The following is a 20,806-nucleotide window of genomic DNA, read 5'->3' as shown; positions in this document are numbered from 1 at the left end:
GGGGCAGAGTGAGGTTGTACCTTTCATAAGACCCATCTATGCAGCATGTGCAAAGCTTCTGAAAATAACAGCATAATTTTCTGTCTAAAGCATAAGACTAGGTCATGCTAAATAAACTTGGTAGATATTTCTATTAAACATGTGCTCAACTGTAACTGAACAATGATTAATCTCCTTCACTTATATAAAGAGCTAACAATGTTTATGGATTTCAAGAGAATGGTGATGGAAAGATAGTATTTAATTTAAATGCCATGTATACAGTTCTTAATTCCATTTCAAAATGAGACTTATGTTCATTAAGAGGGATTACTGTACCTTCACAGTGGTAGGGAGGTAAAAGAGAGAGGTGAACAAACCCTATAATTATTGTGCATTCTCGTCATCATCAAAAAGCATTTATCAAACATTGTTAGGCATAATTTTGTTGGCTGAGCCAAGTGACTCTCATTATGACCTGGCTGTGCTCGGTTTCTGTCCTAATAGCATGCAGCATGCTCCTGGAGCCTCACACATTCCAAAGTGCAGACTTCCTTCATCCCATCTAATTCCACTCACATGGCCTTGAAATAGCAAGATTTCCCACCAGTGGACTCACCCAAGAGAAGACCCTGGGGGCCCTCTTCCCTAACATTCTCCCCTCAGGGGCAGAGTCAGCAAAGAAGGTAGAGATGAGCTGATGAAAATGTCAGAGGAGGCAACCCAACTGTTGCCGGAGAGAACAGAAATTTCCTACCACCTTCCAGCCCTGCCTGTGTCCCTGACAGCGATGCAGGGATGGGGCACGGGCCCCAGCGGAGGGAAGGGCCCGCAGGCTGCAGGCGGGCTGGGCTCTCTTCCACCATCCACCCAGCTCCTACTCCAGACTCCTCCTTGTCCCCTTTCTGGGGACAGGAATACTTGCTCAGGACAATGAACCCATTCCCAGGGCTTTTATTTCTTTTACCTTCTTCTTCTGCAAGTTTTTTTTTTTTTTAAGATTTTATTTACTTATTCATGAGACACACAGAGAGAGAGAGAGGCAGAGACACAGGCGGAGGGAGAAGCAGGCTCCCCGTGGGGAGCCCCAGGCCCAGGTGGGACTCGATCCCGGGACCCCAGGATCACGCCCGGGGCGAGCGGCGCAGCCGGCCCTGCTCTGCTCTGCTCCACCGTGAGCGTGAGCGTGAGCAGAAGGCAAGGTGAACCAGCACGCCAGACAGAAGATCTGTGGTGCAGGTTGGAGAAATCCTGAAAACAAATTAACCTTCTGCCGGCTCGTCAGCGGAGAACGCACGGCAGCAGAGGGCTGTTTCCGCTCCTCCTTTTCAACACGCTGATAAGATTACGGATCACCCGAGGGGCCGATGACAAGGCTGGGGGGCGGCGCGAGGCGGGGCTCGGAGAACCTCTGCCCTTCCTTCCTCGAGCGCTGCAGCGGGAGGAACCGCTCTGGGGTCAGACGAGTCACGCGCAAGCCCACTCCCTCTCCGGCCCATCGGCCAGGCGACACTGGAGCACTTCTAGCTAAGCCGTGTGAGCCTCAGTTTCCCGGCTGCAAAGTGACCAGCATCTGCGCTGTCGCTGCGGGTCAGCGCAGAAGACACGCAAGATCATCAGAGCGACGGCTTGGTGGCTTCCCACGGGCCACGCGCTTGGACACATCCTCTCGCTCGGCTGGATTGTGCCCTGCCCAGTGCCCGGGACACGGGGACACCCTCGATAAATGTTTAGTCCCTTCTTGTGCTAAAAATGAGCACAGGATGTCACACCAGGCTCCGCAACACGCAGCTACGCAGACACTTGTGCACTTACTAACACGCTGCTGCCACATTCCGGACCCTCTCTCCCTGGGCCTGGACTCCTCGGCCTCTTCCCCAGGCTCCACCCTCTCCCCAAGCCCCTGGGGCTGGCCCCTGTGGGGGGGGGGTCCCAAGGGCCCCTCGGGGCTGGCGGCAAGGCCAGGGCATGGGCCCCCGAGCCTGGCTTAGGGAGGGGCGCGCCTGGCCGGGCCTGTCAGGGTGTTCCTGCTGAAGGAAGCTCCCAGCTGCGTGTGGAGGGTGCGGTGAACTGAAGCCAAGAGGCAGTAATGTAAACAAGAAGAAGTGTGACCAAGTTTGTCGGATATGCAGAGCGAAGATGACCCTGCCGGCAGGAGGGTGACAGGAGAAGCACTGCGGCCTGGCCTGGCCTGGTTCGGAGGGGGAGCCAGTTCCCCATCCCGGGGCAGTTCCAGCCCCGCAGGCCGCGGGCTGGGGGGCCAGTGACGGGCCCAGGACTCTGGGCAGTGGCGCCTGGGGGGGTTCGTCACCTTGCCCACCACGAGACACCTCCTCTTTGAATTACACCCCCCTCCCACCTCCCCGGCACACACACACACACACAACTCAGAGCTCTTTTAAACCTGGGAGGCTCCACAGCTAAGTTGCTTTGAAATATCCCTGAGTCTCCCGAAGCCTGCGCTTCTCTAATCACCTCTGAATTTAAAATTAGAAAGGAAGACGCTAAGGAACCCGTATTTGATCGCCCACCTCTTCATGGCTCGAAGCTGGCAGCCTCCCTCACGCCTAACCTCCCTTCAGTTAGAAATTTCTAAGAGCCTTTCCGAGCACGTTCCCACGTATTATCACGATCACATCTGATCGTCACTTAAAGGAGCGAGGAGGGCAGTCAGGAGTGGGCACCAGAGCAAGCCCTAAGGAAGGGGCATGAGAAAAGCCCAAGCAGGAATAAGGTTTCGAGAACCACTCGATCTTTTAAAAATTCCAATGAATTAAACCCTATTTATCCTAATTAAAGACTTTTGAAACTCTCATTCTCTACATTACAAAAAAAAAAAAAGACTAAAGACTGTTAAGTATCTAAGATCCAGGGTAAATTATAATTTGATGTACCTTGCTCTCAAGACTTTAAGATCCCTTATTATCATTAATAAATGCTGGTAGTTAATCTTGGCTTAGGTAAATTACACTTAATTTGCAAACAGAAAACCTGACACAGAGAGAGGTTCAGATTATCAAATATACCTAGGACACCCAGTTACCTAGTAAGACCCTTGAGTTGGCACTGTGAGTTTATCACTGATTGATGTGGAAGAGAAAGTTCAGATATATACTCCTCTTGTCATTTATGGCACTAAAATCAAATTCCATAAATTATGTGTGGGAAGAGGAGTGGGAAGGGGGAGAGAGGAACCAGCAATATGGGTAAAAGGAGAACTTAGACTTTTTACTTTGTAAGAGTCTACATTATTCAAATGTTTGTAAGCACAGGTATTCATGTAATTTCTTACTGAATTTTTTCAGGGTCTTCTTCAGAAAAAAAAGGTGACATTCTGGTTTGGTTTTTTTTGTTTCTGTTTTTTCTATGAAGCTCCTAACCATTCAACAGTTTAGTTAGTTTAGTCCAAAAAAAAAAAAAAAAAATCAATAACTTTGTATTGTGGTACTACTTTGCTATCAAAACAATTTTTACCTTTCAGTCAATTACAGAGACATTTATTAACAATTTATTAACAGTTTACCTATCTCTCCAAAATTTTAGAGCATCTTTATTCAAAAGTGGTCCCCTTTCATTTTTTTGTATAAAAAGTACACATATTTATAAAATAACCTGGGTACAGCTTAGGCAAAACATATCACTGGTGATGGAAAAGGAAACCAAAGTTTACTGAGGTCTCATGTGCCAAGAGCCATGTTCGATGCATGGCTAGGGTTTCAGCATCCTGGCAATTCGGTGAGGCAGGCACCATCATCCTCGCTGCAAGGGCGCAGAAACTACGTTCACTGGAGTTAGGATATTTGCCCAAGCAAGGGTACAGGTGCAGTTTTAAGCATCGACTCCTAACTCCGCAACGAATGCTCTCTCTGCTAGGTCACTTTTTACTTTTATGTGAGAAAACCCTGGCTCTGGGTAGCAGCAGAGTGACCTTCCCATGTGAGTTCTGACACCCTGAAAAATATTCAGCTTTTATCACCACTCCTAATATCTAAAACTCATGTGCCAAATTCCTTACCTCCTCTGACTCCGGCAGAAGCTTCAGAAATTCTCGCAATGTCTCTGATCCATAATGCTCGCTCTTTCCTTGATGAATATCTTCTACAATGGACTGAGGAGACCTTGAAGAGGCAATAATCAGATTCCATTTCACGTTTGTTGGAGGGCCGAAGAAACCCAAGTCAGTAGAAATTAAAACAAATCACCTCTATCATTTTTCCACCCAGCCCTTCTTTCCAGTCTGAGGGATGTGACCTGCTGTGTCAGTGATCACAGGAGCCCCAATGCCAGGGAAAGCGGGGATCCTGACACACTACCCAGGGGCCCCTTTACCCAGAAGCCCATCCTCGGGCATCCCAGAAAAGCTAAATGTGACAGCAACCACTGAGAGTCTTACTGGGAGAAGAAAAGCAATCCCCTGTGGTCACATGGAAACCTGTGGAGCCTCTCCTTTCCACTTTAGAATACTGGCACTTTTTCTTTTCTTTTCTTTTTCTTTTTTTTTTTTTTTTTTAAGATTTTATTGATTTATTCATGAGAGACACAGAGAGAAGGACGCCTGGGTGGTTCAGTGATTGAGCATCTGCCTTCGGCTCAGGGCGTGATCTCGGTTCTGGGATAGAGTCCTACATCGGGCTCCCTGCAAGGAGCCTGCTTCTCCCTCTGCCTATGTCTCTCATCAATAAATAAGTAAAATCTTAAAAAAAAAAAGAGAGAGAGAGAGACACACACACACACACACAGAGGCAGAGACACAGGCGGATGCTCAAACACTGAGCCGCCCAGGTGCCCCTAGAATACTGGCATTTAACCACTGCCAACCAACCAGTCCAACCTTTGCTGAGGGGCAACACTACAAATGAATTTATAAATTCCCTGGCATGACAGGCTTGAGCAGATCCCCTCAGGCAACTGCCTGTACTTCAAGCCACCAGGTTATGTTTTCATGCAGGAAAACAGCAGAGAGTGACAGGCACTTGCATACTCATCACACCATGTGTCTAAGAAGGATATGTAGGTATGCAGAATGACTTTCGCTCATATTAGAAGCTGAATTTTCAGCTCAGCCACACCCATAGACTGATGTTGACAGCATGGATGTGACTAAAGTTGCAAATGGGTGCAAAAAACCTTACTTCTTAAATTGCTTAAGAAATATCCCAATGTTCATGCTCCGTTTTGCATCCACGATAGTAATCTGGAAAAAAACAGATACATGTAAGACTATTAAAGTGCAAATTAGAAGAGTTGGACGGAAGGAGAGAATTATAACCTATCAAAAAAACAACACTATTTTAGAAGAGAAATATGTAAATCTGATTATTAGTCAATACATCTAATATAGTTTTGCAAATATTAAAATATCATTTCCCCAAACTTACTGCAATGATCTATTTCCTTAGCTATAATAACTATACAGGTCTATTTTAATCTTATATAACTTTTTTGAGAGAGAGAGAGAGAGAAAATATGCATGTGCATAAACTGGGGGAGGGGCAAAGGAAGAGGGAGAGAGAATCCCAAGCAGGCTCCAGACTCAGTGCAGGGCCTGGCCAGGGCTTGATTTCAAAACCCTGAGATCATGACCTGAGCCGAAATCAAGAATCAGTCCTGGGGCACCTGCATGGCTCAGTAGGTTAGGCATCTGCCTTCAGCTCAGGTCATGATCCCAAGGTCCTGCAATTAAGCCCCATGTTGGGCTCCCTATTTAGTGGGGAGTCTGCTCCCTCTGCCTGTCTGCTCCTCCTCCTACTTATGCTCTTTATAAAAAATACATAAAATGTCTACTTATGCACTTTATAAATACATAAAATCTTCAAAAAAAAAAAAGTCAGATGCTTAACTGACTGAGCCACCTAGGTGCCCCAATCTTATATAATTTTTAATGAACAATGTATATTATTTTTTTTTAATTTAGCAGTTTCCTCTTAGAATAACATAGCCTTTGTGTAAAAGTCCAAATTTGAAAAACAAGTGTCTTAGCATAGCCAGATCATATGGGATTTGAACTAAGAAAGTAAATAAATAACTCAAGATATTGCAGAGTCCCAACCCTGATTTAGGGATATAGGAGGACCAATACTATTATTTCGGAAATGTAATAAAATTAATTTTTTTCTAAAACAAAAATTTCTTTCCATTGAGAAAGAATATTTATGCCCTTTAGGGGAAGGTAAGAAAGTCTCCTATGTTTTATTTACTCAGAATTTAAAAAGGAAAACTCTTGTGCTGTATTTCACCAAGTCTAAGACTCTTGTTAACATCTCCAGAATCAGGATGCATCTTTGATTTAAGGAAATATGGTGCCATTCTAATGTACCGGCAAAACCCAGATTTGGGCTGCAATAGGTTTTAGCTGTTCAAAATTAGTAATTGGACAGGATTTTATCAGTCTGGAAATTAGAACCTTTTTTGGCAGGGGATGAGGAGGATGTTATTATTAAACGCAGAAGCCATTTCTTTTCTCTGGAAGGAAATATCCAAGATGCAGGGAGGAAAGATCACCTAAAAACTGCCAAAGTGTGTTTTTTTGTTTTGTTTTGACCCATTTTTTGGTAAAGGGAGACTAGCTAAAACAGGAATGTTATGATTCTCTTCCTTTCCAAATGGATGTGATTCATTTGTGAACAAAAGAGAATCGGGTTTCAGATTAAATTCCTGTTCTCCGGGCCTTCAAAGTTTATAAGCAGCAGCATGAACTGTTAACCAAATTTAATGGCACTTCCTGACTATAAGGTTAAATTGTCACAGGACTATGGCTGCCTTCTTTTGAAGGCTAATCTTAAACAATCACGTTATTTACTATCCTAGGGTTTCATCTCATGTTCCTGCAATCACCTGCCAGCCATAAAATAAACTCCCAAGTGAACAGGGCAGGCTCCTTACTGGAATCCTACCCAGTTCAAGTTTGGGGTGAAGGGGAGAATCAATCCTGTCAAACCCAACACCTTTTAATGAGGAAAGCCCACACAAGACAGAGGAACCTACATTTAGTGAGACAGAAAACTATGTATATTATTGTAATTCATCAATTAAAAAGCCGCAAGTAAGAACACGTATATTGATATAGCGACATACTGATCCAAAGCACTTCCTCGGGACTCACGTCTACCCAGAATGAAGAAAAAAACGTATTTGCTACTCGGCTCATTAAATCACCACCTATTTGACACCTGTCACCTGTTTGACAGATAAGGAAACCGAGTCTCGACCCATCATGTTTTATGCCTTGTCATGTTTTATACTTTCCCCAGAGTAACGTGAGAACACAAATGCTAGCCTGGGTCTTTCTGGTTCCTTCTGTCTGGTTCCTGTGAGTTTCCATGTCGCTGAGGATGCAGGAGCATAGAGCAGTGGCAGTGTTCCCCCACCAGCCGTGGACTGGTATCCACACCCATGCGTTTCTCCAGGAATGGGGGCAGCTGTGTAGACACCATCCAGGGGGCCCGGCCAAGGCCTCTGGGGGCCCAGGGCTGTGTGTGCGGGACGGTGGGTAGAAATCGTTTCTCCCGGTGAAGACAGCCTCGACGAGCTGCTGTCAGGCTTGGGCAGCAGCTGCCTCCAACGCTTAGGCAGAGCTTCAGAAACTGGTCACCAGTTTACGAGGATTCAGCAATAATCCTAAGGGAAAACCTGGGCTGGCCGTCGCTGGGCACCTTACAGGGCGAACAAAGCCTCATCCTATCAACAGGAAGACGAGACTACTAATGGGTTCCGGGGACAGTCCCTCTCTCCCCACGTCCTCAGGTTTGCCTAGTGCCCGGCCGGCTCTTCCTCACAGGCTCTCCCACTCGATCCTTCCAAAGTGGTGTTGCACAAGTGCTTGTTCAAGCCCTTTAAAGCGGGTTAGCGTTTCACGTGTAAATTAGCTTATCTTACTCCCCAAATGCTTGCCATCTCAAAGCTGGGCAATTCAGGGACCCCTGGATGTGAGACCAGGTGGTGTTCTGTTTTGTTTTCTTAAGATTTTATTTACATATTTTGAGAGAGAGAGAGAGAGAGAGAGAGAAGAGAGAGAGCAGCAGAGGGGAGAGGGAGGCTCAGCAGAGCCTCAGGCAGGGCTCGATCCCAACACCCCCAGATCATGACCTGAGCTGGAGGCAGACGCCCAACCAACTAGGCCCCCCAAGTGCCCCCAGGTGGTGTTTGGGAATCATCCAGAGCAGTGGACTCTGCATGTGCTGGCTGCGCAGGGGGAGACAGACAGCCCCAGGGAAAAGCATGAACCAACCCGGCTCTCTCCCTGCCCGCGGGTCCAATCAACAGAAACCCACGTTCTGGACACCGCAGGAAAGGGAGGCAGGACCCCCACTGAAGTCAGGGCCTGTCACAGCAGGTAGAGCCGGGGCACTACGGACGCACGGGCTTTCCCGTCACGGGCCACTGCAGAGGTACACACCATCCCTAGCAAAAGAAGGAGCAGAATATAAGGTCATATGCTCAACTCACGCCATCCTGAGGACTTCCCAGCAGGATGTGGGGTGGCCCTGCGACAGAAGCAGTCTCCCCGCAGACTGCCGGGGTGGCCAGGCTTGCTGTGCCTCCCCCTGAAGCCCTGAGACCACAGCACCCGGTCAAGGGTGCGATGGGCTATACCACTCCTCTTGGTCAAGCCTCCAAATAAGCGCGCCTAGTGTCTCCTACAATTCCTGTTCGCTCCTCTCCTAAGGAGTCACCACAGTCTGCCTCCCATATTCCTTAAGGGAAGAATCAGCTCTTGTGTTTTAGCTGCGGTAAAATATACAGAACATCTGCCATCTTAACCATTTTTATTTTTTGAAGTCATCTCTACACCCAACAGAGGGCTCGAACTCATGACTCCAAGGTCAAGGGTCGACTGAGCCAGCCAGGTGTCCCCCTCCTTAACCATTTTTAAATGGTCGGTGGCATTAAGTGCATCCACATTGTTCAGTACAACCATCCCCACATCCCCCCAGTACACGCATCCACAGAATCCTTCCCACCTTGCAGAATTGAAACTACGCACCCCTTAAATCGTAACTCCCCGTTCCCTCCTTCCTTCAGCTCCTGGCAACCACCCTTCAACTTTCTGTTGCAAAGAATTTGACTATTCTTAGTAATGTCACATAAGTGGAATCATATAATGTTTGTCCTTTTGTGATGGGTTTATTTCATTTAGCATAACGTCCTCAAGGTAGAAGAAATTTTTAACCTACTTTTGTTTCAATATGTCAAAGAGGGCTTCCTTGACTACTTAAGTACCACTGAGTAGTGGCTATTTCAATGCTACATCAAATTCAGAAAAGCAAAATTAAAAAAAAAAAAAGTCTTCCCATATCCTCTTATATAAGACATATCTTTTGGTTTCTGATGTGGCTTTTTTTGTTTGTTTGTTTTCATTTTCTTTTTATTTTTGGTTGGCTGCCAATTGGGATATGCCCCAGCCTGGGTTTGGCGGAAAAAAAATAAAAACATAGTTGAAGCTTTTTTTTCTTCTTTCAAATGTATTTCACATGCTCATCTAGTTCTGTAGTTCTGGACTGAGCATGTCCCAGAATTCTAGAACACACTGTGATCATATAACAAAAGTTGAGAAAGAATAACCAATAACCTGAATTAGCATGGAAGAGTAAGATGTTACTTCCCAGAAATTAAAAAAAAACAAAAACAAAACAAAACAAAACAAAACTACCTTCCATCCTTCCTTCCTCTCTCTTTTTCTAATAAGCAATTTTAGTTATTTCTTACATGGCATTATTGTAAATTGTAAACATTACTACAGATACCATATTGAATGATCTCACATGTTCCAACATTTGTGGCTTTTTTCCTTTTTTTATTTCACTTTTATTGAGGTAAATTAGCAAATAAAATTGTAAGATATTTAAGGTATATATCATGTTATTTGACATATGTAAACATGGTGGACGGATTCCCATCTAGTTAATTACCACATCCATCACCTCCCGGTGATCTTTTTGTCCTCCTTTTCACTGACAGCACTTAAAATTCTACTCTCTTGGGGCACTTGGGTGGCTCAGTGGTTGAGTGTCTGCCTTTGGCTCAGGTCATGACCCCGGGGTCCTGGGATCAAGTCTCACATCAGGCTCCCTGCATGGAGCCTGCTTCTCCCTCTGCCTGTGTGTCTCTCATGAATAAATAGATAAAATCTATAAAAGTAAAATAAAATTCTACTCTTAGCAAATTTCAATTCTACAACAGTGTTATCAACTGTGGTCACCATGTTTTATATTATAGCCTCAGGCCTCGTTCATATTGTGTTTTGTCAATCCCAATTTTGATCATATTGATCTATCATATTGATAAATACTCCCTTTGCGCTCCCTTGGTTCAGTTCTGCCAGCTGTTACTTTTAATTTCCTTTGGAGGATACTAATCAGCTAAGACTGTGCCTTCCTCTAAGAGCATTTCAGATTCTAGAAGGAAACAAGCACAGACCCGACTAACCAGTATGAGTGCGGATGATGCTCTAAGGGGGCTGGGGAGCAGTGGGGAGCATATAGACAGGGAACTTCTCAGGGATGAGATCAATGAACTCCAAAAAGAAGGTGGAGTTTGAGCTCTTTTTATTATTATCCCCAGTAATATATTTTTGTTGTTTCTAATTATTTTATTGCAGTTTAATTATTACTGTCACACTTGTGGCCTCCTCCAGTTGATTTTTAGGTATCAAAAACACAAGGATAGTCATATTTGATAACCTTTCCCTCCCTTCTCCCTTAACTAAATGTTCTAACTTGCTATATTTTGAGTGTTGTTCTTCCTAAATTACCCATTCCTGAACCCAGCTCTTCTTTATCTTCCAGCAACTTCTTTCTTTGGAGTATAATGAAACTTATTTGTAATGCTTTATAAGCCCTTTAAAGTAGGAGCCAACCACATAATGGCAGGTCATTTCTGTAAGAGGTTATTATATTTCCAGGGGACATTATCCGATCCCCGACATGTTTGAACCTCTGGAATTATGGCCTGTGGGGTGGCAGGTTGGGAATGCCATGTTTCCAGGCTCAGGATGGGTCACTCTGCCAGAGTATTCTCCACTCAATGTGCACAGGTGGTGAGAACCAGTACTTTCAACCCTGGATTCCATTTACTACCAAGTAAATCGGAAGATTTATTACTGGATCTTGTGAAACTATCACTCTGCTGAGTTGTAATTTCCTAAGACGAAAGTCTAATGAGGGAAGAAAATAGCATGTACTGCATTCTTTTACTGCAGGAAAAAAAAAAGTATATAATACTTCTAGCCATGTTGGGAAATAGCATGAAAAACTGAAAATAATCTGGATAACCCTGTTATGTGACAATATTACCCAATACACACTTAAATCCATCCACCTAAACCACTTATCCTACCTGAATGTTAAAGAGTTGAAAAGTTAAATTATCTTATGACACAAGGTCACGGTGATTTAATTTTCCTATCTAGTAGCTGTCTCTCAGATTAGAACCTCAAGTGCTAAAAGTAAAAATATTTGCACACCCATATTCATAGCAGCAGATTCACAACAGCTAAAAGGTGGAGGCAACCCAAATATCCATTGATGGATGACTAGATAAACAAAATGTGGTATATACATACAATGGAATATCATTCAGCCTTAAAATTCTGACACATACTACGACACGGGTGAATGTTAGGGACATTATGCAAGGTGAAATACTCCAGTCACAAAGACACATACTGCCTGATTCCACTTCTATAAGGCCACGTAGAGTGGTCAAATTCTCAGAGTCAGAGTAGAAGGGGCTGCAGGGAGGAGGGAGTGGGAGTGATTTCATGGACACAATGCTGCAATTCTGCAAGATGGGAAGAGTTCCGGGCAAGTGTGGTAGGGATGGCTGTACAACCATGTGAATGCATTTAATGACGCTGAACAGAACATTTATAAATGGTTAAGATAGCAAACGGAATGTGTATTTTATCACAATTAAAAATAATTACTTGGTTTCAGGTATTTTTTAAGGGAAAGGAAAAAAAGATGAAGATGTATCTGGGGAGGGGAGGGGAGAGAGAGATGAGAGGAAGACTTTTTATTCCTGAAATTTAGATGTGGCCTAGAAATTGACATTTCTGCTTCGGCTGTACGCGGGGAAAGATGCCACACTCCCTGCTACTTCGCTCCTTCTCAGAGTCCTGCTGAACCTCCCTTGAATTAGCAGACATGAAGCTACAAGTTCCTAGTAGGCCCTTGAACTATCATTTGCCAAAATAAATGTCTCCAATTTATAAAGGATGCCACCCGTTCTAACCTGGTAGCTGCCTCCCCAGCAGCATGGTGAGCTAGGCCCCTGTCTGTTCCAGGGGGTTTCCTGAGACTTGCGCTCTATGTCCCACCGTACCCAGCCACCCTTCCCTTCGACATTCTTGAAATTCAGTAAGTAGAGCTAGGAAACAATGGTGAGAAATGCCCTACTGTACAAGGAATCTCTGCTGGAAGCTGGGGCAAAGGCCAGGGTACTAAGGAAATGACTTCTTGCTCCTTCCAATACTGAAAGGATGCATGCTAAGAAATAAAAGGACCTTGCATAAAGGGAAGAGCAGGGAAAGCCCGAGTTCAGTAGGGGAGGGCACGAGGGACTGTCCTGAAGACTTCCGCTCAATTTTATTTCACAGTTCATGCTTGATCCTAATCCCAGCATTCTCTACATTTTATAGTTAATAGACTCTAGACTATTTCAACCACCAATTTCAAGGACCCCCAAGTGAAGTCATGGAGAGAAGTAGTTAACGTGTTCCTGAGCCAGACAGAGAAAAGAGGTCAATACTGTCAGCTTGACAAATCAATTATGCAGAGAGGCGCTACTTCATCCCAGAGCCCTGCCCACTTTCTCACCTGATCCACTCCATCTTTGACCTATTTTCTCTGCTCCTGTACAACAGATTTTAAAAATGATATATTTGTTGCTCCCCTTTTTCCTTTTTGGTGGGCAACACTCTTTCCTTCCCATCTCTAGTTTCCTAAGTACTTCTGCTAATAAGCAGAGGCCTCTCAATTTATTGTTTCTAAACAGAGTACTTTCAAATGCAATTTTTGACTCTATAATATAGACAGTAATTGGGAGCTCTCAAGCTATGCTTTCCGTGAACTTCTTACAATCTGTTAGCTCTCCTTAGTTCTCAGTGTAAGACATTTATTGCTAACTGGGAATATGCTTCCTAGAAAATCCATCTAAAGCTAGCCTTAGGTTTTGAACTCTCTGGAATCTCTATTCCACAATGGCCACAGTTTAATTCAGAGCTCTGAGGAATGAAGGCTATCTCATAACACTTAGGGAAGGGAAAACTAGAGGGAAAAACACGGGTAAAATCTTAAGGATGCATATTAGTTAATGGTGCATTTAACAAAGGCCATTTTGTCTCCAAAAGTTCCAGTTAATCTCAGTTTAGCTGAGTTCAGGAACTCAGGTTTTTGTTTAGACAGAGACTAATAATGTGGACTTCGGCAGAACTGCTCCACCAGGGGAAACCGCAGCAGATGTGCTGGAGACAGGGCAGTACTGAGAGGCCAAAGAACGATGGCCCCACATAGCATGTTCTCAGCGTGAGCTCATAATCCACCGGGATGTCTGGGAGGATGTGGCATGCATGCTTCTTACACTTTTTTGCTAGTCAGCTCAAGCTCATCATATGAGGCCCTTTTCTATCATTTCCAGAGCACATTTACTTGCATGATCTTATGTCTTAGTGACCGAGCAACTTGTGAAATGTACACACCCTTCCAAACATACAACAACGCAGCATGCAAAGGATCATCCCTCCACCATCGATCCGTTCTTACCTCTTCCCTAGCATCCCGGAAGGATGAATTTAAAGTTCCTCCTCTCCTAGAAAGGGAAGACTTGGTAGTATCTTCTTGCTGCCCAAAGAGTTCCTCAATGGTCTTTGTATCAATCTGGTAGTGATGCTGCTGCCTGGCGGCCAAAGTCCAGATGTTGGTTTTGCCACGAACTTGCTCCTCTGGAATGGTTTTCCAAAAAAAGCTTCTCATCCGCCTTTTCTTCCCAAGGTGGCTGTAGCCATTCATGTGAGAGGCTGGGGGTAGTCCCGGAGGGGGAGGTGGGGGCGGAGGCCCCCCGGGGAGTGGAGGTGGGGGGGGGAGGAGGAGGAGAGGGAGGAAACCCCTCCCCTGAATGCAGACATGGTGGAGGTGGAGGGGGTGGAGGAGGAGGAGGGGGCGGCGGTGGTGTCTGCCCAATCATGAATCCAGCTCCTGGGCCAATAGTCCCATTTTCTTTATCGCTGACCAAGGAGACACAATTCATAACATGCATAGTACTGTTGCCTTCTAAGGAGATAATTTCTTGGCCTTGGGGAAGCAGACACAAACATCAAACTCGTGTCATACTTTTCCACTCGCTGGTCCGCTGCCAGAGAAAAAGCCAACCGTGTTGTGTGTCATCTTCCAAACCTACAAAGATAAAACAATTTTAAACCAGGCCAGGAAAATATGTGAATATTAGCTATTCCCTTCCGAGCCTAGTGCCAGTCCCCCTCGAGCGGCTGGGTATTACAATCAGTGAGAGAACACATCCAAAAGGGCATAAAAAGGGACTAATACTTTTCTAAACATGAACCAAACAAATTTTACTGCCTGGAAATGCTGGCAAAGCAACAGCAACAAACTCAACTTGGAAACCTTCCATTAATCAATAAAACACATATTTATTGAGAACCTGCTATAAGTTCAGCAAGTATGGCTCACTTCATGAATAAACTACTTGTTCATTAACTGGCTCATTTTCTTTGGGCAATGGATACTCAACCCCCAGGGAAATTACCCAAATGGCTGAAGCATTAGGTATTAGTGTACGACCCTGCCTTTCTCCAGTATGGACATGTCCCCTACCAATCACTTGGTCAAAGGGCATCCTCTGCCTTGCATGTAATAGGGCATTTGGAAATGATAAAATAGTGACCAAACTCATTCCCCCAGAGTCAGGGCCACCATGTTCCTGCTCCCTCTGGTCACGTGGCTTCCCTGCAAATGAAAGAACACTAGATGTGAAGATTAAAGGCTGTAGCTCTAAATCCAGCTTTACTGCTTACATTTTAGACAAGTCACTTCACCTCACAAGACTTCAGTTTTGTCATTTGTAAAACTAGGAGGTTGGGATCCATTCCATGACTTCTCTCATTGCTCCCAATGCTATCATTTTAGATTCTAGTTAAGCCACTCTTCAGAAACAATCAGAACTTCATGCCTACCTCTTCTGTGACACTATTAGCAGAGAACACACACAGTGATATGCTGCCCATATCATACCTGCCACTTGTCTACCCCTTATCCACACAGTCATTGAGTTATTTTGGTGGCTTATGTTTTCACTGGCCTTTTAATGTTTCTTCCAGTATTGAGTTGTTAGGGACTTGACGTGAAAACAGAGGTCAAAACAACTAGATTTCTTCAAATATAAGGACAGGTTAATGAAGGATGTGGGAAAAGGGACCCCATGCAGGCTATGAAGTCAGCACCCCAACTATGTGGACATGTAGACGGTTTCCTCCAGGACATAAAGGGGCCAGATTTTTTTAGACTGGACTTCTGCACATAATTACCCTTTTATAGCATCACTGTCAAAGCTCACACTTAACCAACACACATTGGTCAAACAATACTAGATTACGCAGGAGTAAACCGTCTGATAGCACTAATTCAAATACAGTGAAATTCTTTACAGAGAACCACGTATAAAAGGCAAGACTGCCTTGGGAATAAAAAGTGGAGACTCCAGAAATAGACTGTTTTTTCCTCAGATCTCAGTTCTGCTACTTTTTAGATGTGCAACCTGAGGTAAAGTAGGCTGTTGAACCTATGTCTCAGGATCCTCTTCTATAATATAAAGATATATTGTTTCATTGGTTTGCATAAGAATGAACGAGCTAATACATGTACCAAGATGCCTCGTACATAGTTCATTATTAACAATAACCAGTGTCATATATACATAGGATTTCTCTTTACTTTCACAGGTATTACATTTTCTTTAAAATATATATTGGGGGATCCCTGGGTGGCGCAGCGGTTTGGCGCCTGCCTTTGGCCCAGGGCGCGATCCTGGAGACCCGGGATCGAATCCCACGTCGGGCTCCCGGTGCATGGAGCCTGCTTCTCCCTCTGCCTGTGTCTCTGCCTCTCTCTCTCTCTGTGTGTGTGACTGTCATAAATAAATAAAAAAATATTATTAAAAAAAAAAAAAAAATAAAAAAAAAAAAAAAATAAAATATATATTGGGTTGGGACACCTGGGTGGCTCAGCAGTTTAGCGCCTGCCTTTGGCCCAGGGCATGATCCTGGAGTCTCGGGGTCGAGTCCCACAGTCTCCCTCTGCCTATGTCTCTGCATCTCTCTCTCTCTCCGTCTCTCATGAATAAATAAATAAAATCTTTTTAAAAAACACATATGTATTGCTTTTATGGATAAAATGCTAAATTACTCCGGGCTGCCAGAAAAATCCCCTTAATAGTTCCATTCTTTACTAGTTTTGTCCTTTTTTCAGTACTCAGTGACTATGTTATTATTTTATCTCTAAATTACAAGAACAGGGGTGCCTGGGTTGTTCAGTCAGTTAAGTGTCCAATTCTTGATTTTGGCTCAGGTCACAGTCTCAGGGTTCAGAGATGGAGCCCTGCATCGGGCTCCCCACTGGGCATGGTCCAGCCGGCTTAAGAGTCTCTCTCTGCCCCTCCCCCCCATAGTAAATGAATAATAAATTGCGAATACAAATATTTTTATTAGGGACACCTGGGTGGCTCAGCCATTGAGTGTCTGCCTTCGGCTCAGGATGTGATCCTGGGGTCCAGGATCAAGTCCCCCATGAGGTTCCCTGTGGGGAGTCTGCTTCTCCCTCTGCCTATGTCTCTGTCTGTATCTCTCATGAATAAATAAAATCCTTAAACAACTGTTTTTATGAAACATTTGAATACTTTCGAAAACTATATATGGGTAGAAGATAGCACTGCCAGCTACTAACTGGAATTTTTTTTTTTTTTTTTTTTTATCATTTTAGCCATGTAGAAGTGTTTATCAGTGACATTACGAACATCTGCAGCGTCGTGTAGCCATCACCACTGGAAAATTTTTTAGAAAGTAAAACTGAAATTATTTATCCAAGTCAACTTACAGCTCACTGGAGATGCAACTGACTTTTAAAAGGAGTTTTCATAATTACCATTAGGGGCATAACTAGGCTGTTTTCATAGTTGGCACCCCTTGAGCAATGACTCATTGTCAATTACAGTTTATAGTTACATTTGAACTCTTCTTTTTTCAAGACTGCACAGGAAATCTTGGCAGTTTATCCTTACATAGTTTAAAACACTTCTGTACATAAAATATCTCATGTATTGAAGAGCTGCTAATCCTCCAATTCACCTCTAACTGCAGATATGCTGACTCGTATAGATTATTCCTGTTAAGAATGGCAATAACCTTAAAAAGTCCCATCCTAGAAAGCAGTAACTCACTCAGTGCTGCCTAAGTATATGCACAGATGTGCCATTAAACCCCACCGAGCAAATACAGAGATACTAAAAAGAGTGAGAAAGACTATACCTCAGGTTGTACTCGAGCACTAGTTTCTAACACTAAAGCTCCAAAGGATACAAGTTGTTTTGAATGTTGGGCATTGCACCAAAGTGCCAGATAAAAGCTTGTCAAAGTAAAAAAGTGACATGTGTTAAGTTATGTGCTGCCGTAATTCTAACCACTGCCCCATCTTGAGAAAGAATGTTATTTTTAAAAGTTAGAAGAACAAAATAAAATTCACAACACTGTTACTGGTATGTTGTCTGGCTAATTTTTTCCCAGGGTAACAAATAAGGATCCTAGGCCCCCAACAGCTTCTAATGAATAAATCCTCCAGCAATGATTAGCTAAGATGCTAATGCTTTTACTACTGGCTTCAATGGGGCTTTGATAGGGCTTTCCCTCTGGCCAGGATTTCCAATGTCAAACAGACAGGAAAAAGAGAGTGCAGACAGACATTCTAACCCTTTCCACAGTCTCATAACATGTTAAAACAGAGGATACATAAAGAACATTTGATTTACTAAGGGTCCGGGCCCCAGGAAAGATGCAAACGCATACTCTCCAAGCGTATTAGAACACAGGTAGTGCCACAGCCCTAAAAACAACACTGCAGCCCTAAAAACGCTGTTTCTCACAGCTGCTGACTGCCAGCAGGAACAATGGAATTAGCCTTGGCTCTGTCTGGAAAATGTCAAGCGTCCCATCAATCTCTCCAGGGCAGACAGAGACAGGTTTGTATTTAACATCTCACCTATAGGTTGGGGACCTCAGTGACAAGGAGGACAGCCATGAAGGCTGACAAATGCCCAGCCCTAAGTAAAATGTAGAGCTGTCACTGGAAAGCTCTCAAGATGAGAACTTTTCAAGTCCGGGAGTGCTAATCATGACCTACCAGGGGTGTGTCTGAGTGATGGACCCTTTAGGGAAGCTGTAGCTCAACTAAGCATCTTTTTAACTATGTGAATTTTTCCTAAGAGGGTGCTGGGACCAGGTCTTTGGCGTTGAGCCGATCAGCAAGCAGAAGGTCTTAGAATGCAAATGTTCCTAAGGGTCTTCAAAGAAGCCCTCTGGCCTCAAGGGCCAGCACTGCTTTGCTCCAGGGGTCAGAAGCCTGAAGCTCTCTGGCTCCCTTGAAGGGAGAGGGTGGGAGGGAAGAAGAGAGAATATGTAGGTTTCATTTCAAGGTGTATTTCGGAGGAAAACATGTTCCTGAAAGTCAGTTCAGTGCTCGGGATTTTCCTGAAAGAGGGTTCGTGGGACCCTGTTGCTCAGCTGGTCACTCGCGCTCTAGGCCAACAATAGCCAAAAGTAAACGTCAAGGAAAACCCCCCAGAAAGCTTTTCCCCTTCATTTCTGACTTGTATCAGGGATGAGGTGGGTGCCCAAGAGCTGGCCCACACCCTGCTGACGACAATGGGGGGGGGGGGGGGGGGGAGGCAGAGGAAGCCTGGTTTGGGGAGAAAGCGGGAGAAGGCGGGGGAACACCCAGCCCTTTTATCTGGGGGAGAAAACAGGGTGAGGAGAGGGCAGGCGAGTCTAAAATGGAATTCTTGCTCTCCTCTAATTCATTGGGAAAGTCCACTCCGCGACCACGCAGCTTCCAGAACCGCTCCTGACCATTCAGCACAGACGGTCGGCCCCGCGGCCCAACAGGGGCGGCCTGCAGCGGGCGGCGCGGGCCCGGGTGCGCGACCCGCAGCCCCACCCCCTCCCCCCTCCCCCCTCCCCGGCCGCGAGCGCAACGCCCGGGCGCAGGGAGAAGCACGCGCGGCTTTGAACGTGCATTCTCAGTCGCTCCCAAGGTCCCCAAACCGAGGGGAAAAAAAAAAAAAAAAAGCAAACGAGCGCCAAAGGATGCTCGAGAGAGACGGGAGGAAGCGCTCGCTACTCCTTCCAGGACGACAACCGAGGGTCAGTGGAGGGGGTCGCGGACGGCCGAGCACCAGGGGCACGTCTGTGCGGGCAGAGGGCAGCACAGCACCCCCAGGGCCTGAAGAAGTCGGGCGCCGGGCGCCGGGCGCGCGATTTCTCTCGAGAAGTCTGGACACACCGTAGTTTCCTAGGTCTTTGCACCCGCGAGCGATCCCCCCCGGGTCCGGGGTACCCCCCCCCCCCCGCCACTCACCCCACGGCCGCGGCTGGCGGTGCAGGAGGCTCGGGGCGCCGCGTCCGCCCGGATCGCAGGGAGCGCGCCGGCTTCCGAGGCGCCGCGGGGGCGCGGGCGGGGGCGCGAGGTCCCCCCGGGAGCCGCCGAGATGGGCGCCCACACGGCCGCGCGGGCTCGGCGGCGGCGGGGCGAGGGCGCGCTCCGGGCCGGGCGGGAACCAGCGAGCCTCCGCGCCCCGGAGCGCCGAGCGCCCACCCGGCCTCGGGCAGAGCCGCGGCGCGCCCGCCCCCCCGGGGCCCCTCGGGGCGGCCGCTCGGGGCGGGCCGGGGGGAGGGGGTCGCCCGGCCCCGCCCCGCCGCCCGGGGGACCCGCTCACGGCCCGCCCCCGCCCCGCAGCCGCGCGGAGTCCAGAAGCCGGCGGGGAACGGGTCCCGGTGCTGGAGGCCAAAGCGCGGCTGCCGCGGTCCGCCGAGCCGGGCTCCGCCCCGCCCTCGAGCCTCGGCGGCGGCACCTACCCACGTCCGGGCTCTGGGTCCCGGGAGAGGCAGCCTCACGGCCGCACTGCGGCTCAGCCGAGGAGCAGCCGAGCCGGCAAAAAAAAAAAAAAAAAAGTCGAGGAGAGACTCGTGGCGTTCGGTGGGAGGATGAAAGCGAGAGCCCGCAGCCCCCGAGCCCGCGGCCCCGCCGGCCCCGCCTCCTCCGGACCCCGCAGCCGAGGGCGCCGCTTCGGGTCGGAACTCGCCCGGCCCGGCCGAGTGTGCAGGAGCAAGGGCCGCCCTGTCCTCGGCCCGCATCGCCCGGACGCGTCCCCGCCAACCCCGCACCCACTTTCGGGAGCGGCAAGTCGCGGCGCGCCCCGTGACCCAGCTCGTCCTCCCGACGCGGGTCCAACCCGCGGGCTCGGCCGCAGGGCACCGCTCGCCGTCCTCGCAGCCTGCGCGGCGCAGGCACCGAAGTCGCTCGGGGGGAGCGGAGGGAGCGCGCGGGCAGCCGAGACGCGGCGCCCCCGCCCCGCCCCCGCCCCGCCCCGCCCCCCGGGGTGCCGGCTCGGGCCCACTCACCGCGGCCGGCGCTCCCCGCTCCCCGCTCCCCGGCGCCGGCTCCCGGAGTCCGCAGCCGCGGCGGCTCGGGACCGCGAGGGGGCAGGGCGGCGCGGGGCGGGGCTCGGCCGCGGCCGCAGGTAACAATGCGGCGGACCCGCCCGCTCCCGC

At 47.2% G+C, this 20,806-nt stretch overlaps 1 protein-coding gene across 1 annotated transcript in view; it reads right to left on the bottom strand.

Annotated features, from left to right (window-relative positions):
• FHDC1 (FH2 domain containing 1) overlaps positions 1-20,724 on the bottom strand; it is a 41,346-nt gene extending 20,622 nt beyond the window's left edge. Inside the window, 5 exon segments of the mRNA XM_038559051.1 lie at positions 3,995-4,097; positions 5,112-5,173; positions 13,740-14,057; positions 14,059-14,369; positions 20,657-20,724. Of these exon segments, the coding sequence (XP_038414979.1) occupies positions 3,995-4,097; positions 5,112-5,173; positions 13,740-14,057; positions 14,059-14,232 (657 nt within the window). The 5' untranslated portion in view covers positions 14,233-14,369; positions 20,657-20,724.
• Positions 20,725-20,806: the final 82 nt, after the last annotated feature.

The sequence above is a fragment of the Canis lupus genome, chromosome 15, assembly GCF_011100685.1.
Source record: "Canis lupus familiaris isolate Mischka breed German Shepherd chromosome 15, alternate assembly UU_Cfam_GSD_1.0, whole genome shotgun sequence".
Lineage (NCBI taxonomy): Eukaryota > Metazoa > Chordata > Mammalia > Carnivora > Canidae > Canis > Canis lupus.
Note: the sequence above shows the minus strand (reverse complement) of the source record. Positions and strands in the feature narration are given on the sequence as shown.